At 43.8% G+C, this 18,554-nt stretch overlaps 1 protein-coding gene across 1 annotated transcript in view; it reads left to right on the top strand.

Moving 5' to 3' along the window:
- The window catches only part of ITGA2 (integrin subunit alpha 2), a 659,006-nt gene extending 640,935 nt beyond the window's left edge, over nt 1–18,071 (top strand). Inside the window, exon 30 of the mRNA XM_069627259.1 lies at nt 9,072–18,071. Within this exon, the coding sequence (XP_069483360.1) occupies nt 9,072–9,149 (78 nt within the window). The 3' untranslated portion in view covers nt 9,150–18,071. The remainder of the gene's footprint in view (nt 1–9,071) is intronic.
- Nucleotides 18,072–18,554: the final 483 nt, after the last annotated feature.

Raw genomic sequence — 18,554 nt, forward strand, 5'->3', positions numbered from 1 at the left:
AGAGGGTCGAGATTCTTGAGAGTGGATTTTTGGCCAAGGATGAGAATTTCGGTCTTGTCACCGTTAAGACATAGGCCATTCGTGGCCATCCATGCTTGGATGGTGGCGTATATATTCTGGAGGGTGGTTGCGTCCTGGAGGTAGTGTCCTGTGAGCGGGAGGAGTACTTGGGTATCGTCAGCGTAGTTGGTGTATGTGATCCCAAGTGCGTCCAATTTGTCAAAGAGAGGTTTGGTGAAAAGATTATAGAGAGTGGGAGCTGTACATGAACCCTGAGGGACTCCATACCTGATGTTGGTAGGCTCTGCGTTGGCTATATTGGAGAACACTTTCATCACTCTACCTTTGAGGAAAGAGGTAATCCAATTTGTGGCTTGTTTGGAGAAATGAGCGGCCTGAGTTAGGTGGTTCGTGAGAATGGCATGATCGACTAAATCAAAAGCCGCTGAAAGGTCTAGGAGGAGCAGGAGGGCCGGCTTACCTTTATCTAGGATTAGGGTGATTTGATTCTTCAGATCTAGTAACGCAGTTTCAGTTCCATGACCTTTACGGAATCCGGACTGCCTTTTGCCTAGGACAGAGTTGTTTTCCAGGTAGGCCTGTATCTGCATATGTGCAGCTTTATCTAGGATTTTTAAGAGAAATTGAACCGTTGTAATGGGCCGGTAATTGTTAGGTTGGGCGGGGTCCAAGGTTGGTTTCTTTAAGAGCGGGCGTACCCACGCCTCTTTAAGGCTGTCCGGGACTTTACCCGTCTTGAATGAGGCATTAATGAAAGCTGTGATGATCGGTGCGAGGGGTGCAGCACACTCTTTGATTATGTTGGGGGGGCAAATGTCGCCTTTGCATTGAGATGGTTTGAGCTGTTTAAGGATGTGGAGAGTGTCCGACTCGGTGATTGGCGAAAAATTGAATTTTGAGGTGTGCTTATCTTTGGCGGTATTGACGGAGAGGGTCTGTTGGGGGTGTAGAGCCCTATAGTGTTCTGCTATTTTAGTTTGGAGAAGGTCTATTTTATTTAACACTTCTAAATGGAAATTTCACAGAGAGGCTATTGGGCACACTTCTAAATTCACAGAGAGGCTATTGGGCACACTTCTAATTTCACAGAGAGGCTATTGGGTCTACTTCTAAATTCACAGAGAGGCTACTGGGCAAACTTCTAAATTCACAGAGAGGCTATTGGGCACACTTCTAAATTCACAGAGAGGCTATTGGGCACACTTCTAAATGCAAATTTCACAGAGAGGCTATTGGGTATACTTCTAAATTCACAGAGAGGCTTTTGGGCACACTTCTAGATTCACAGAGAGGCTATTGGGTATACTTCTAAATTCACAGAGAGGCTATTGGGCACACCTCTAAATGGAGCTTTCACAGAGAGGCTATTGGGCAAACTTCTAAATTCACAGAGAGGCTACTGGGCACACTTCTAAATTCACAAAAAGGCTATTGGGCACACTTCTAAATGCAACTTTCACAGAGAGGCTATTGGGTATACTTCTAAATTCACAGATAGGCTATTGGGTATACTTCTAAATTCACAGAGAGGCTACTGGGCACACTTCTAAATTCACAGAAAGGCTATTTGGCGCACTTCTAAATGCAACTTTCACAGAGAGGCTATTGAGCACACTTCTAAATGCAACTTTCACAGAGAGGCTATTGGGTATACTTCTAAATTCACAGAAAGGCTATTGGGCATACTTCTAAATTCACAGAGAGGCTATTGGGCACACTTCTAAATGGAGCTTTCACAGAGAGACTATTGGGTATACTTCTAAATTCACAGAGAGGCTATTGGGTATACTTCTAAATTCACAGAGAGGCTACTGGGCACACTTCTAAATTCACAGAAAGGCTATTGGGCACACTTCTAAATGCAACTTTCACAGAGCGGCTATTGGGCACGCTTCTAAATGCAACTTTCACAGAGAGGCTATTGGGTATATTTCTAAATTCACAGAGAGGCTATTGGGCATACTTCTAAATTCACGGAGAGGCTATTGGGCACACTTCTAAATGCAACTTTCACAGAGAGGCTATTGGGTATACTTCTAGATTCACAGAGAGGCTATTGGGCACACTTCTAAATGCAACTTTCACAGAGAGGCTATTGGGCACACTTCTAAATGCAACTTTCACAGAGAGGCTATTGGGCACACTTCTAAATTCACAGAGAGGCTATTGGGTATACTTCTAAATGCAACTTTCACAGAGAGGCTATTGGGCACACTTCTAAATGCAACTTTCACAGAGAGGCTATTGGGCACACTTCTAAATGCAACTTTCACACAGAGGCTATTGGGCACACTTCTAAATTCACAGAGAGGCTATTGGGCACACTTCTAAATGCAACTTTCACAGAGAGGCTATTGGGTATACTTCTAGATTCACAGAGAAGCTATTGGGCACACTTCTAAATGCAACTTTCACAGAGAGGCTATTGGGTATACTTCTCAATTCACAGAGAGGCTATTGGGCACACTTCTAAATTCACAGAGAGGCTATTGGGCACACTTCTAAATGCAACTTTCACAGAGAGGCTATTGGGCACACTTCTAAATTCAACTTTCACAGAGAGGCTATTGGGCACACTTCTAAATTCACAGAGGGGCTACTGGGCACACTTCTAAATTCAGAAAGGCTTTGGGTATACTTCTAAATTCACAGAGAGGCTATTGGGCACACTTCTAAATGCAACCTTCACAGAGAGGCTATTGGGTATACTTCTAAATTCACAGAAAGGATATTGGGCACACTTCTAAATGCAACTTTTCACATGTATAGGATGGAGTTTTCAGATTGTAAATATACTACAGTTATATTGAATTTACACTGGTGATGCGTTGTTAGATGAGTGGTAGGGTAGTATGGCGGGAAGTAATTGCTTCAGTGCCCTCCCTTGCCACACTTACTTATTGTTGGCTTCTTGCTTCTCCTGCGGATACCTGCAGATACGACCTGGAGCCATCTCTGTAGGAGCCGTCCTTTGCCTCAGGTCCTTAGCCGATAGGCTGCCGGGCAGAGGGCTGCCCTGGGTGGACTGGCAAAAGATGCAGGGGAAAATGCAATTAAAAGACCACAATGTTTGAAAAGAATATGTAGGTTGCAAAAGGGATTAAAATGACCTATCCAGACCTATCCAGTATCCAGCGCAAAAGATGGACAAGGGTGGCAGATATCAGTCAGTCAGTAATACATTTGCATAAGTCTTGCAGCTTTATGGTGTCAAACTATGCTTCTATGCATTGTACATGGGTTATTTTCAGTTCAAAGATGCAGCAGTCACAGTGATTATATGGTAAGCTGGCGTTGAGTCTGGGTTGAACAGGAGGTTGCGTTGCTACATTTTTGAAGCATCTACTTGAGCTGTGCAGATCGGGTGGGCACCAGGTTTGACTTGATGATCGAGGTTTGATGGCTGTGATTTGGTGCCAGGATGTGCAGGTAAGTCGATTTGATGCAGATGCTCAGTGGTCGCTGTTAGGATGAGACCATGGTTGGGATGATTGGCTTACAGGAGCAGCAATGAGCATGCTGGTGGTCCAAATGGTGCTCCAAGTAATGCAAGGCAACAGTACCTTTTTGGGGCGAGCCAAGGTAAAGGCTTCAGCTCTGGCGTGGTGCAGCTGCGAATGGAGTCGAACAGGCAAACTGCTATTTGAAGAACGATGGATACCACAGGCAATGTCAAAGTGTCATGGTAGTGCACTCTGTGCCATACATGCTCCAATCACGCCTCACAGTGCATTGATGTCAAAAACACCAGGATCTTGGCTGTTCTGGTTTTCAGGAGCTGCAAGGTAGACCAAGATTAGTTTGTTTCACTGGCTCCCAAACTCAGGGGAGGCTGGCACCCACCTTTAGGGGTCCTGCAGCACAGTGAAGTACCGGGTAAGAGTGTGGCTAGCAGGGATGCAGGTCTTCATCCAGCAGCAGAGTTCACCCGAAATGGTCCCTGGGGATGGCGAGGGGAGAGAGCTTGCTTCGGCCCTGGAACACGTGCTTTCACATCATGAATGTAGAACGTTAGAAGGGTTGAAGTACAAAAGATAATTCAAAGACGTGGCATAAAACCCCTTCTTTAAAGGTAAAAGCGAACAGGTCATTGGAGTAAAGCTAGCCTGCCTTAGAGGTCTACACCCAAAGTGCATTGCTCTAGAGGAAGTGGAGAGGACAGGAAGGAGATATAGAGGCATAGAGAAGCAAGATGGTGGAAGTCTTCCTCCACTGCGTACCTCTGATCTGTACCCCTCCCTGGAAGGTCTTTAAGGCAGGCAACCTTCTTCATCTTGCCTCTCTCAACTCTCGCTCTGCTGTCAAACACTCCTCTGACATCTGCCACCTCCTTCAAGAACTTGACCTTGATGTCTGTGGTCCTACTGAGCCATAGTTCATGGCCAGCTCTGTCACAAGCTTTGACACTCTCCTCCTGATGGTTACAAGATCCTCTCTGCACCCAGATCCCCCTGGTCCGTTGGGGGTGTAGCCCTGATCTTTCCTGAGTGGATTCCTGCCTCTATCATTCCCACTCAGACCTACTCCTCTTTTGAATACCTTGTCTGCAGGCTCTCTCTCTCTACTAGCAATTCTCTGACTGTGGCTACTATCTACTGGCCTCCTAGTCAAAACCTCATTTCTCTCTGAGTGGGCGGAGCTCTCCTCCTCCTTCCTGGCCTCTACCACTCAACTCCTCCTCCTCAGTGACTTCAATATCCACCCAGACTCTCCTTGTTCCTCAACTGTACTCTTCTGTGATATCTGTGACTCCCTCTCCCTTTGTATCCTCCCCTCTGGCCCGACTCACTCTGCAGGGCACACACGATGTCTTCATCTCTCTGACCTCCCCCTCTCCATCCTCTCTCCTGGAGTGATCATTCCCTCCTCTCCTTCCATCTCTCCCTCTCTTCCCCTCAGGCCAAGCCTACCCCAACACTGCCACCTACCCTCTCGGACATCCGGCCCATGCAGCGTGTGTCAGTTGATGCTTTTACTGCCACCTTTTCTCCCCCCCACCTCTGGCTGACTCACATCCTGACACAGTCCTGTCTCTGCTCTTCTCCTCTATTTCTGATACTCTTGATGTTCTTGCCCTTGTCATGAGGATCCGATTTAAGTCCAAAGAAAAGTGCAATTCCTGGTTTGAGTCTGACCTAGCTACACTTAAACGTAAGTCGAGGGCGGATGAGAGGAAATGGAGAGCTTCTTGTTCATCCTCTGAAAAACTTGCTTGTCACCTGCTGCAAAGGCAATACCAACTCTCTGTCCTCACCAAGAAGAGAGCTCACATTCAAGCCCATGTCTCTGCGGCATCTAACAACTCGACTGAACGCTTTAAAATCTGCAAGGAGCTGGCCAACCATGCTGCAGTCTCTACCCCTCCTGTTGCCTCCCAGGCTCTTTGCAATGCCCTTGCCTCTCACTTTATCTCAAAAACCGAGGACATCATGTCCATCCTTTCCTCCCCTTCCCCTCCTCTTCTTTGCATGCTTACCCTCCTTCACCCATGCCATCCTTTCCTCTTTTCACCCCTGACAAGGTTGCTAGACAAGTCTGATCTATGATAGCCTTGTCAAAACAGGTTCATCCCTGTTCCTCTAAAATGATTAAGGACCACATTGATGCCCTTGCTCCAGCCCTTGCCAATTTTTGCAACCTCTCCTTTGCCTCAGGAGCCTTCCCCTCCCCTTTGAAGCACTCCCCTGTGCATCCTCTTCTCAAGAAACCCACAGCCGATCCTTCTTGCCTGGCTAGCTGTCGCCCAATTTCCATTACACTTTTTCTGGGCAAACTCTTGGAAAAGCTAGCCATCTCTCAATTAACCTTCATTCTGATTCTCTTGGCTGTCTCCACAACCACCAGTCTGGCTTTAGAAGTTCCAGAAGCACGGAAACTGCTCTCCTGAACATCCGTGAAGATCTGCTCTCCAACCTCTGTCCTCATCCTACTTGATCGCTCTTCTGTCTTTGACACAGTCAACCATAGCATCCTGCTCAACAGTCTGCATGACAACCTGCGAATCACTGATCGGGTTTTGGCCTGGCTGACCTCTTTCTACTATGATCGACCGTCCCAGGTCCAAATTGTGTCCTTCCTATCATCTATCTCCCTTTCTACCTGTGGTGTTCCCCAGGGGTCTCACGTCTCACCCTGGCTTTTCAACCAATACCCGGCAACTCTGGCCCACTGCATTGCCATTTTCCACTCCAATTTCCAGTGCTACGCTGACAACATTCAACTCATTCTCAGGCTTCCCTCGGCCACTTCCTCTCCTTCTATCATCTTTGATTGCCCAACTGCCATTCAAGATTGGTGTGCCACCAACGATCTTTGCCTGAATGCCAGCAAGACGGAGATCCTCCTCATCGGCACCCCTTCACCCTCCTTTCCCCTCACTCTCTGGCCTGCTTCCCTTGGCCCTCCTCCTAACCCCACCTGCGAGGCCAAGAACCCCAGGGTCATCTTTGGCTCCACACTGTCCTTCTCTGCCCACATCTCTAACATCGATAAAAAGTCCCACTGCACCTCCTCAGAGGTACTCTGCCTTTCCTCTCCTTCCTCCAGAAGCTCACTGTCTCCTAAGCACTGGTTCTCTCTAGGTTGGACTACTGTAACAGCCTATTTATAAATCCTCCAACCTCTACTCTCCGCCCTTTGCAACTAATCCAGAACAGGACTGCGAGATTTGTCCTTGGCCTCAAGCCCTGGGATGGTTTCTCTCCAGCTCCGAAATCTCTCCATTGGCTCCAAGTGGATGCAAGGATTAAATTCAAAACCCCATGCAATGTCCACAAGGCTTTCTGGGGCCAGGGTCCAAAATACCTTCAGCTATGCCTCTGCAAATACCTCCCCTCACAAGCTCTGTGCTCCACTACAGTCGTTTTTTAAAGAAACAAGCTGGGGGTAGATCTCTGTCTTCAGCTGGTGCCTCCCTCCGGGACACCCTCCCTGCCACTCTGAAACTTGAGGAGAACCATCTCTGGTCCCAGGTACCTGCTCACCCTGCCACCCACCCGCACTGCGTCCGAGCCACCAATTGCACTGGGGGTCTGTATCTGTGCTCCTACAGCCCCCCACTCTTTGTTTTTCTTCCTGTACTTAGACATACCCTGTCTGCTGCCTTAAACCCAGCACTTGCCACTTGCTGGCTGCACTACCACTGTTTGTTGCCTTTATTATTTTTTTCTTTTATTATTCATCTGTTTTTCTTTTGCTCCGCACTTTCCACTTCTCCCCCCTTCCATGCACTTTTCCCCTTTCCCTCTCCCATGCACTTGCATGTTCTCAATGTCACTGGGCCTAGTCAGATCGTTGTTTTGTTCTCCCTTGTTCCCCTCCCTTGCCTTGTCACACTCTGCAACACTTGCGCACAAGTACGATACAAATAAAATATCTATACTGTACAGAGATCTGCTGCCTATGCTGATCACACCCCCTTCCCTTCTCACTATGATCAAAGGACTTCAGAATGCATCACCTTGGTGTGACGCTTCTCCCTCTGAATGGGTGTGCTCCTTTGGATCCTGGGCCCAGGACAGCTGCCTGTTGGGCTGCTGTCTATCGATGAGGGTGTTGCCTACCCTCACAAAGAGATCAAACAGAAGGTATGGCCATCCCGGTTCCAGTCCTGTCATTTGGCAGGATCAGCCTGTCTGCCAGAATACACAGCACCTTCCACAGCTGATCTGGCTTACAGGAGCTGACACATCTGTGATATCAAATTGGATGTGGATACTATGATTATGCGCAGTGCCTAGCACCATGCCTTGTCTCAGGCACAGGTTATATTTAGAGGTTACCTGCCACTGCATGGACTGCTTATGATCATCATAGTTCTGGTACTGGGGTTCATATCTTAAATGCAGCCCCTGCGCTGCATAGACGTGGCTGTCGCTGCAGCGGCCAAATGGACACCTCTGAACCTGCTCTGTAGAGCAGATGCTGCAGATCAGGATACTGACACAGCAGGGCACATGTACGCACTATACTTTTGTCATGGAGCTTATGAAAGGGTAGTCTTATCAACGGATTACCCTTTCAGAGATGGAATTACGTGTATCATTTTCTTCATTACTAAAAATCAAATAAGCCAGGGCTTTCACACCCTTGCCAGACCGAAATGCATCACACAGGAGTGTGTTGTTAAAAATGGTAGAACAAAATCTACTTTTAGAATTAAACTTGTTGAGCGATGATCCTCTACTCAAAGAAATCCTAGTGTGGGGGAGGAAGGGGTTGATAAAAGGATGAGTACCAGATGGGTGTTCACCCCAAAGTCTGGGAAAGCAGATGAATTTTGCTGTGCTTATGCACCATACATGTCTATGATAAAATAATTGTTCTACCTTCCCAGCTCCTGATCTCCCCATCTCTGGCCTTCATCAGTACCAAGATACCATACAGTAAAATGCTGCTCTTTTCAAAACTTAAATACATGCATAAAAAGATAGATGTACAGTGCAAGAACGCCTAAAAAAGACCAGGGGCTCATAACGTGTCCCAAGGTTCTGTTGTTTCTGCATGGACTGCCAAAGGGGAGTAATTGTGGTGCTGTTTGACTTCCATGAATGTAGTTGCCAAAAAAGTGGGTGGCGGCTCGAAGCTTGTGACTGGTTTGGGGTTTATCTTTACTTATGACTAGGCCTACTGACAGGGTAGTGTGGTCCGGATGCTGTCTAATTTCATGAGGCGTTGTCAGGCTCAAACAATGTGTTTGTAGATTTAATAATGTGGGGTGTGAGGTGAAGCTCAAAAACGTCCTCTGAAGTGAAAGGGATAGGCTAAGACCAAATTAAGAACGTCTCATGCTATGTGGGGACAGGACCTCCGTTGTCTGGACGTTGACAAACAAAAATGTTTTGCCATCCCAATTGGTTTGCCATCCCAACCAATGTTATCTGAAATGACTGTTGCCCCCATGATAAAAAAAAGACTCTGTTTTAACCCATTTGCATGGTTGTCGTCAAATTGTGGACTTTCAAAGCAATACTATCACCCTGCTGCTTTGCCTATGTTTCAATAAAGCATGTGTTGCCATCTCTCATACACATGTGCCCTTTTCCCTGCAGCTCGGGTTCTTCAAGAGGAAGTATGATAAACTCATGAAGACTGAAGATGAATACGCAGAGGAGACCGAGCTAAACTGAAGCCTACAGCCCATGGGAGCAGCAACGAAGCAGGAGCGCCCTAAACACTCATGGGCTAAGCTCCTTCCATGGAACCTGTGCTTACAGACTTTTTATATAGATCGAAATATTTTTAAAAATCTATTTTCTTGCACTGTTAACTGCAACTGCTGGTCAGTGTTAGGGTGTTTTAAAGCTGTACATGATATATCTGGGAATTCTAGGAGGCATGTGGTACTTTACTAGCGGGTCTGGTGTAAGCACTGTAACCACCACAATAAGATGCATGGACAGGGAATCAGGGACACGGATGCTAAACGGGACAACTGCGCGGGTTCTCGTGTAAACGCGTGTAGTTGCCTGGCCAGAGTCTAGAGTAATGGAGCACTACTGCATAGAAGTTTATAATGAAAGCACAATAATGTGGCATGTATCAATTATGCGTTGCGAGTAAAGTAAAAGCCGCTTTAGGATGTATTCCGTGTTCGTATCAAATGAGTCAATACTTGAATCGTACGTGTCTTAATGTGTTCATCTATGTCTCAGAACTTGTCGAAAATATCTCCCACTGACATTCAAATACAGTACAAATATCTGTTGGGAGTCGATAACTTCATCACCTCGAGAAACAAACTGAAAACTGCTCTATTCAGGCCGGCCTGCCTAGAAGACCAGACTTTCACAATCTACCTCTCAAGCCTCCCTCGGGGTCAAGAGTCGGTTATCCGAACAGTAAAACATGAGTGGCCATCCGCATCAGGCAGCCTCCCTTGTGAAGAGTAGGATTCACATACTGTGTATTTACTGCATCTGCTTTGATCCCTGTGGTTTGAGTGCTGGAAGAGCTCCCTTGCAGGGATCGGCTTGGTTGCTCGTCATCACTCGAGCAGCTGACTGGAAACTGCTTACTGCACTCCAGGATGAACGCAGGCCAGGTTGAGCAGTTTTGCTACATTGTTGGGACACTTTGAATACATAACGAAATGTAATAGGTTATTTGAGAAAATCCCAAGGCACTATCACAGGCACAGGCCTTTTCACTCTTTATAGGCTGTCTAAGAAATGTTTGATCATTATCCGTCTAAAATCAGACGAGGTTCTCAGGTTTGGCTACTTTACAATGTGTGAAATATACATGTTTTGAACTTGCAGTGAACGAAATTACAAAAAAAAGAATGAGTTCTCCCTCCCAACCACGCTTTTCGACAACCATATAAAATGCTTCTAGCTCATAAAATACTAAAACCTTGTTTTCCCAATCACATTTACTCTTGAAATATTCCTGTGGGCCCATCAGTTATAGATTAAAAACAAGGTTTCTAGCGTCCCTTCCTGCCAACGCCCACATATTGTAGTCTCTAAGGGCGCGATTCATGGAAATGTGTGCAGAAATCCTGCAAGAAATCTCGCTAGGGCCGTGTGCTGAGAAGGACACTGCGCGAGCCTACATGCAAAAAGAAAAATGCGTGCCCCCGCCTATTCATGGAATTTACAGCGCAAACTAACCGTATTCGCTGATGATCCCGACACGCCCACACGCAAAGCATTAACAGCCAGAACTGCTACCTGTGCACGCTCCCCCGGATGCCAATACACACACATTTCAAACAGTGCGTTGGGTCCCCCATAAGCAAGCCTGTGACTCGGGGACCCTGCACAGGGTCCCCCGTAACTGTATCTGGCACCCCAACAACATGCTTACAAAAAAATCGTACCTCAGCAATAACTCGGAAAATCTGTGTGTGAACCCCCGTAATACGTTCCTGCACCCCGCTACACTGCTTACGCGCACCGCTAAGTTACATTGGAACCCCGATTGAGTACACGCACCCCGAAATCCGACATGCAACCCCACCTGCATGCTGTAAATCCGACGCGCAAGTGTACATATGCCTGCCTTCGGGTAGCGGATCATATGAAGGACTTGTGTGGCCATTTCCCAGCCGAGACGTTGCGTGATCGAATCCATGAATATGTCTTGTGCAGTGCAATTGTGGGCGGGCATGAAACTGCCTGCAGACCGTCCCTTGGAATGCCCACTTTTTCACAAGTGCTTCCCCATTTTTGGTGTTCTGCCTTTTCTCAGCCCTCTGTGCAAACCACACCCATGCTCTGCTTGGTGTTTCGTGCAAGGCCCTCGACGGCTCGCACAGACGTAACAAGCCAGCGCAAACTCCACGCAAGACCAGGAAAGGTACAGCGCAAGTACCCTATTTTCCGCACAGATAGTTCCATGAATTGGGACCTAAACCAGAAAAAACTCCAGAAAAGATTGTAACATTTGAAACTCATTCCTCCAATCTTACTTTTCCCAATTAGCAAAAATGGTCCTTTGAAACCCTAGTTGGTTTCTCCTCGCCACATGCCACAGTTGATCAACATATTCTCCAAACTGCCCACATTTTACAAGTACAATGCCTGCTTTTCTTCCAAAATGTTCATGTTTACTCTACAATGGAACAGATGTTAGTCGGTAAGGTAGCTCAGCGGGTTGAGCGCTTGCTGCTGCAATCTATGTGTGATCTGTAGGTCACAGATTCCAATCCCGGCAAAGTCAACTCAGTCTTTCATTCTTCTGAGGTCGATAAATGAGTACCAACTTTGGTTGAGATGACACATGTATGTAAATATGTTCTATGTACATGCTTAGGCATAAGCACCATATAAATAAAAAAACAATATCATATTCGAATGTGTACCTGGAAATGTTGTTTGTCAGACATTTCATGCCCAGGCCACAACACTATACATGGTCTCTCCTTGGGTGACTTATTGTTGACCTGCTGCTGTTTTAAAAAATAAAATGTTTTATTGTGTATTTAGTTCCTAAAACCTTTACACAAATGTATCAAAAACAAACAAAATCCAATTCATTTTCAGTATAATACAATACATTAATCCAGAATGACACACATTACATATCTTAATGAATAGACATGGTACATAATTCATACAATACAATATTATTAATTCATTATGCTAAAACCATTATAGTAAAAAGAAAGGATTTTAAAAAACCATACATTATTATCAGTACTTGTTTAACTGAAAAACACACATTAACGTAGTCATAACATCAACCAATCTCTTCTATTTTCAGCAACTGCCTTTCTACCCCTCTGCAGATCTGAACTACAGCTATCAACAGTCCCCGGCTATAACCTGAAACACATCTTAACCAGAAAAAGTCACATGCTTACTGAAATACTGCACATACAAGAAGGTCATAGCAGGGCAGGATGTCACAACATGGCAGATAGTATCAACTTGTTGTTCGTTCTTGCATAGTCTACATGTACGTTTTCATTTGGTAGACCTAACCAAGCACCGTTGACATCTAGTACTTCTAACCTTTTAAATCGAAGTGACAAAGATTCTCCGAGTTACAGGTGAGGGAACCAATTGTATATAATACTGTTGCCTTTTGAACGTTAATGGCATTTTTGCAAAGGAATTAAGGGACTTCATTCTAGCCACTTTATCGTGGCTATTGGACCAGTCCCATTTTTTAGCACAGTGTTTTAATGATTTCAAAAGTGCACCTTCGGCCTACTCCCAGTGTTTCTTCCAACCATTTTCAAGAAGGCGGCCTAATTTATCTTTGTAAATACCTGCAATATGGCAAAGTTATTCTGCTTTGCCATCTGGATCTTAATAAACAATTGTCTCTATTAATATCGACTAAAGTGGCTAGTGAAATAAGACCCAGTTCAAGGCGAATGGCAGCAACCGGGGTATAATCAGTGAAGCCCAATACTTCCTCCAAATGAGCCCCTCCAAACTATCAGCCCAATCTGTTAAATCCTCATAGGAGGTTTCCAGGGCATATAGAAAGGCAGCTGTCAATTTCTGTTTGTAAATAGTTATTACTCCGGTGAGGGTATAGCCTGCAGTTTCTTTAGAGAACTGGGCTATTGCAGACATGATGGATAGAGCTTTAACTCTTTCATTTTTGATAAGGGTTTCATTATTTTTCTCAGAGGTTAGATCATAACCCAAACATCTATAATTAGTCACCCTTTCAGCTAGGCCCAAACAGTTAGAAATAGAGTACCTCCCGGCACATCGCCTTCCAGCTGACTTAGAGTTGGCTCTTCTTAAAATTCACCTTTAGCCCATTTGCTTCTGCATATTTTATGGTGGCTTGGACACTGATGTTGATTCCCATAAAGGTGTTATCAAATATAATCAGGTCATCTGTTTATCCAAACAAGCCAACTTTCTTTCCTCCCAGTCTAGGGAAAGCGTTCTTTTTCTCCTCAAACATAGAACCAAAGTCAGAAATGTACACATTAAAAAGGAGAGGAGCCAGAACACATCCTTGTCTGACTCCCCTCCAATTGGTATCTGTGCAGACAATACCCCAAGGTTACTCAGCCTTATTCTTGTTGAGTTCTCCTCATAAATCAACTTGCAAGCAAATAGTAGGTGTACTGGCATGCCCAACCTCTCCACGTTTAGACACAGTTATGATCTATCCACCTAATCAAAAGCATTAAGTCAACATATACAGAGGTAGCAACTCTTTGGCCTTAGGTTGCTCCAGAAGGGTCTTAATAACAAGCATTTTCATATTCGTTGAGCATCCCCTCCTGAAGCTTTCGAGACTGCGGTCAAGGAAAACAAGAAAACTGATACCTACCTTAGATTTAAGGCACACCCAACATCTTCCCCAGTCCACCTGCCCCTCTGTATATGTGGTTGGTGCCCCTTACCTTCCTTCCCTCCCCCACCTTACCTCCTCACCTCTCCTACAGTAAAAAAAAAATCCCCCAAACATCTAAAAGTCAGAAAGCCAAAAAAAAGGTTCCTTTAGGAGCCACATTTCACAGTTAAAAAATAGAACCAAAAATAAATATCACAAGACCTTTTTCATTCTGCATAGTCAGCGGACAGTACGAAAGTCCATGGGCACCTGGAAAATTCCAAGCATGGGGGAATTAAAATCAATGAACTTGTTTTTCATTAAAAAATGGTGGCTCTTAAAAGAAACTTTTCTTAAAAAATATTTTGAGGTTTTATATTCTGTACTAACAAATGTTCTACTGAACTTAATTATTTCACAAAAACTGCATATTTTTCCATTTTTGATTTTTACTTTCTACAACTACTAAATAAATACTTCCGGACATATTACACAAGTTCACAAAAATTCTTTCAGTGTATTTTGGGTATTCAAAAGAAAAATCTGATTTCTGACATAAGTCAAATCCACTCCATCTTCTCAAAAATATTTACGCCATCCAACTTGATATTTTCGTTGTCAAAAGATGCCCTTGCTAAAGTTTTTAAAAAATCACATACACCTTTATTAGCATGCTGTCCTACTTCTTCCATTTGAGGACAAAACCAGGTTGGACGTCTCCATATTTGTTTTTGATTGATTTCAGACAAAATAATCTTCGCAGCTAGAAACAGTTCCATTAGGCTTCCCAATATATCCTTCATGGCAAACTGAAAAGATCCTGCAGTCACATAGCCAAAACTGTTGCCTCCACAATGCACAATAATAATATCTGGACATTTAAAGTGAGCCATACTCACAGAATAAGGTTGCCCAGTTTAACTCACAATCTGCATACTACGAAACGTCCACGTCTTTCAATCCAGTAGTAGCAGAGATGCCATGAGATTCAGTATAAACCTTCAATGATTGGATCCAATAATCTCCCACCATCCACACACTCTGCTTCTTCATAACCATCTTCACTACACACAACAATGAAAACACTTCCTATCCTGTACACTTCAATTCTTCCTCCAGACCCCCAAAACCTGATTGGCTAGTCCCCCAAAGTCCTCTTTCCATGCCAGGCATCCTTAAAACACCCAGATGGCCCGTGCGAGTCCATGCACTACTGCAGTGTCTGCGGACACCGTCGCACAGGGCAGCCCTTCTACCTACACTGGCCACAACCACTGCAATAGAATTAAACCATATAAAAATAAAAAATACACCTTCAAATAACAAGACTCACCCTGAACCAGCCCACCCCCAATGTAGTCCACAGACAGTAAAGATGACTGCAGACTCGGTGGCACCTGCACCGGTTTTATTCACCTATAAAAACAACTCCCTACCAACTTTTTTTCCACTCCCTCACCGGGCCCTCTTCCAGCCACAAAATAACCCCAAATATATTTTTCAGACTTTTTCCTCACCACACTGTCCACGGACGATGGTCAGTGTCCGCAGATCCAATATGGTGACTGAAAAAAATGACGTAGATCACGTTTTTCAACATTCAATCAGCGTGCGTCTTTGGGGGCCGTGGACACCAAGCAACCCTCCCATTGGTCCATATGTGTCTGCACACTCCGAATCAGGAAATGAGTCCACGGACCGGCCCCAGATATCAACATTGTTTTTATCTCATTTTTGCCCATTTTATTTTAAACTACTGTACGGATTTACACCAAATTTGCAGAAACACGCTTTTGGGACCAGGCCACCGCTCCTCACGCAAGTTTGGTGAAAATCCAACCAGCGGTTTGGGCTGTAGGCGCAAGTACATTTTTGTTGCTATTGTGTTTATGAGGATTTCAAAAAATGTTGGGGTCCCCCCTATAAGTTTGATTCCCCCTTGACGAAACCACACCAGACTTCACAGAATTATTCCAAGTGGAGTTTATACCTTCTTTGTAAAGTTTGGTGAGGATTCGACCAGGGTTGGGTTATAAGCTGCCCAAAAAGTGCTTTTTCTATGAGTTGGGCAACTTGACCATAACCATACGACCGCTACCGCAGGATGTGTAATATATATATATATACACCCTTTACTTGTTATCTAATGTAAGGGAAGATACCTGAGCAACTTATTTTTCCCAGACACACTCACTGGAAAATGTCTCGTCGTAGGTCTTTCAGACCTTTGGATGTAATAAATGATGGATAAATAATAAGTTGCATATACAGGATCTAGAAATATCAATAAAAGTTTGACTAAATATTTGTTATAAACATTGCTTTATGATGGTAGAGGATTCATTCTATTTTACTTTAGTGCTTGCCAATAGATAACATTCTTAAAATGCTATTTTACTCTCTCATTTTTATATGCACTTTGTTGACCACATTTATGATTTTACCATTCATACGCAAGAAAAACTGGAATTCATACTATAATATGTCTTTACAAAAATACAGCTAGCTGCATGTTAAGAACTAAAACTCATTAGCTTCACAAAGATTACATAATTTTGGTCTAGGTAAGTTTCATTACATGCTCTGTTTGTCATAATTGTTGAAAATGTAAGTGCATAGGAAAGGAATACAAAAATACACAGATATAGAAAAACCATTAGGAAAAAATACTGACTGGCAAACCTCTAAAACGACTTAAATGCATACTTTATCTATAGTTCCTGTGTTTATATGTCCATAAAACCGTACAATGTCTCCCAAGATTGCTCATTACAGACATTGGTGCTCATTACAAGTTTGGTGGTATTTCAGTGGTAAATCTGCCAAAATACCGAAGTCAGAATTACTGTTACTGCCACTTGGTCCCGTGGATTTATCGCAGGCTTACAAGTTGTGGTAGGCAGTGTATGTCCCCATTGTGACTCCATCGGGATTTCGGTGGAATTAAACTTGGCGGTAATTCTGCCGATTTGCTGTTTTTTGGTCATAAAATGGAGGATTTACCTCTAGCATTTTGCTGGAGGAAAACCCTCAACCTTACCACCACATTTGTATGGCAGTGCTTTAACGTGGCAGTAATGCAGTGGTAACAGAGTAAAAACTGCATTACCACAGTTTTCTCATGCACAACCATACTCTCAATGATGCCCACGGATTTTTCCTAGTCTCCGATTACATAGGGTGGTAAAATATGCAGTTTCGATTTGAAATGCAAATCTTTATCAAGGATTCAGCTGTACCCATTTTTGTAGTTTTATTTTTGCTTGAAAATAAAATGTACTCTTATGAAACAGTGTTGAAATGTCTGCAGAATTAAAGGAGAGTCTAAACTCGCTATCTGCGTTTCAACCTCAGCAGGAGTTCAAGCACCGATTTACACTTCATGCAGTTGGTTATCATACAAACCTGCCACGAAAAGACTCCATTTCCTAAAACCGTTTTGTCAGGGAAATAATAATTTCATCTGTCCAGTTAGAACATTTATTTGTAGAGTTAGAAGTTTGTTTTTTGGATTGATTTGATTGTGGCCTCTCATACTATCTAATGTATGCTCAATCCTCTGTATGGTTCAGACTAATCATTTCAAGAAATTGTTCAAAACAAAATGCACCTGAGGTAGTGGAATGAGCTCTTGAAATGAACAGGTTCACAACTGAATACCTAGTTAATACATTCTTTCGCATTTGCTTTTGTTTTATTCGTCACAAAAGACTGACACCTAAACACCATAGTTGGACACGTTCAATGTTGCTTTCCAATAGTTGTTTTAGATTAAGATGCAAATGCTAATTATTTCAATAAAATGGAAAGATATGTGCAGGCTGACACTGGCAGGATTCTGACCAGCAATGAGAACAAATCATGTATATTATGAAGAGATGTGAGGAAACATTCATGTCTTACTTAGACACTTGGGTTGTATCACTGTGTTATGAGTTTTCCTTTGGAGAGAAAAACAGCTGTGTTGAAAATTCACTTCCACTCGGTGGAATGCTATTGTGTGCCACCCTGGAATTGGGCACTTGCTTCTGTTTTTTCTTCTTTGCAAATGGGGGCTCTATCATGCATTTCGATATGTAAGTAAGCAGGGTATTACGTCACCAAACAATAATAACTTTACCTTGGGATTATAGATGTGTAGACTTCACTAGACAGTTACTGCACTGGTTACATTTTGAATTCAGCTTAGAATTGGATATGTAAATATGAATTGTAAATATTTGTAGAACTTAACTATTGTTTGAAAAAATGTGTTTGGAAGTTAATGGTTTAAAAAATAAAAGTATGCTTTGACTGTACTCCATCTCTCCACTCTCATTGAATCACGATTTTGGGAATTATGATGAAGTTGTTATGATATGTTTTTATATTTCAAATTTTCCCTCCTTCATAGACAATTTATATACTAACGGACATCCCTCGAAGATATTCTGCCACCTTACCCTACACAACCAAAACCTCCACAGCCGGCCAACACAGAACTGGCTGTTAGCACATCAGCACTAACAAGCCCTGACTGAGCTCTCCTCTTCAGCCCTCTCCCACATCAGCGGCAAATCAGACTCAAAGTTCTGTAGTCTATCAGATTGTGGGTCTTCTGTTCCGAACAGATAACATACTCCCAAGTTTCGCTGCCAAACCCAAAGAAAGCAGATTGACACGCAGGAACTGGATACTCCTAACCTGCACCCATCAACACCACAGGTTTCACATCTGCCTTTCCTACTGTTCACCAAGCAACCTCACCCCCTTTGTTATTACTGAGCCGCCAAGTGTTGCAA

The sequence above is a fragment of the Ambystoma mexicanum genome, chromosome 6p, assembly GCF_040938575.1.
Source record: "Ambystoma mexicanum isolate Mex_15411 chromosome 6p, UKY_AmexF1_1, whole genome shotgun sequence".
Classification (NCBI taxonomy): Eukaryota; Metazoa; Chordata; class Amphibia; order Caudata; family Ambystomatidae; genus Ambystoma; species Ambystoma mexicanum.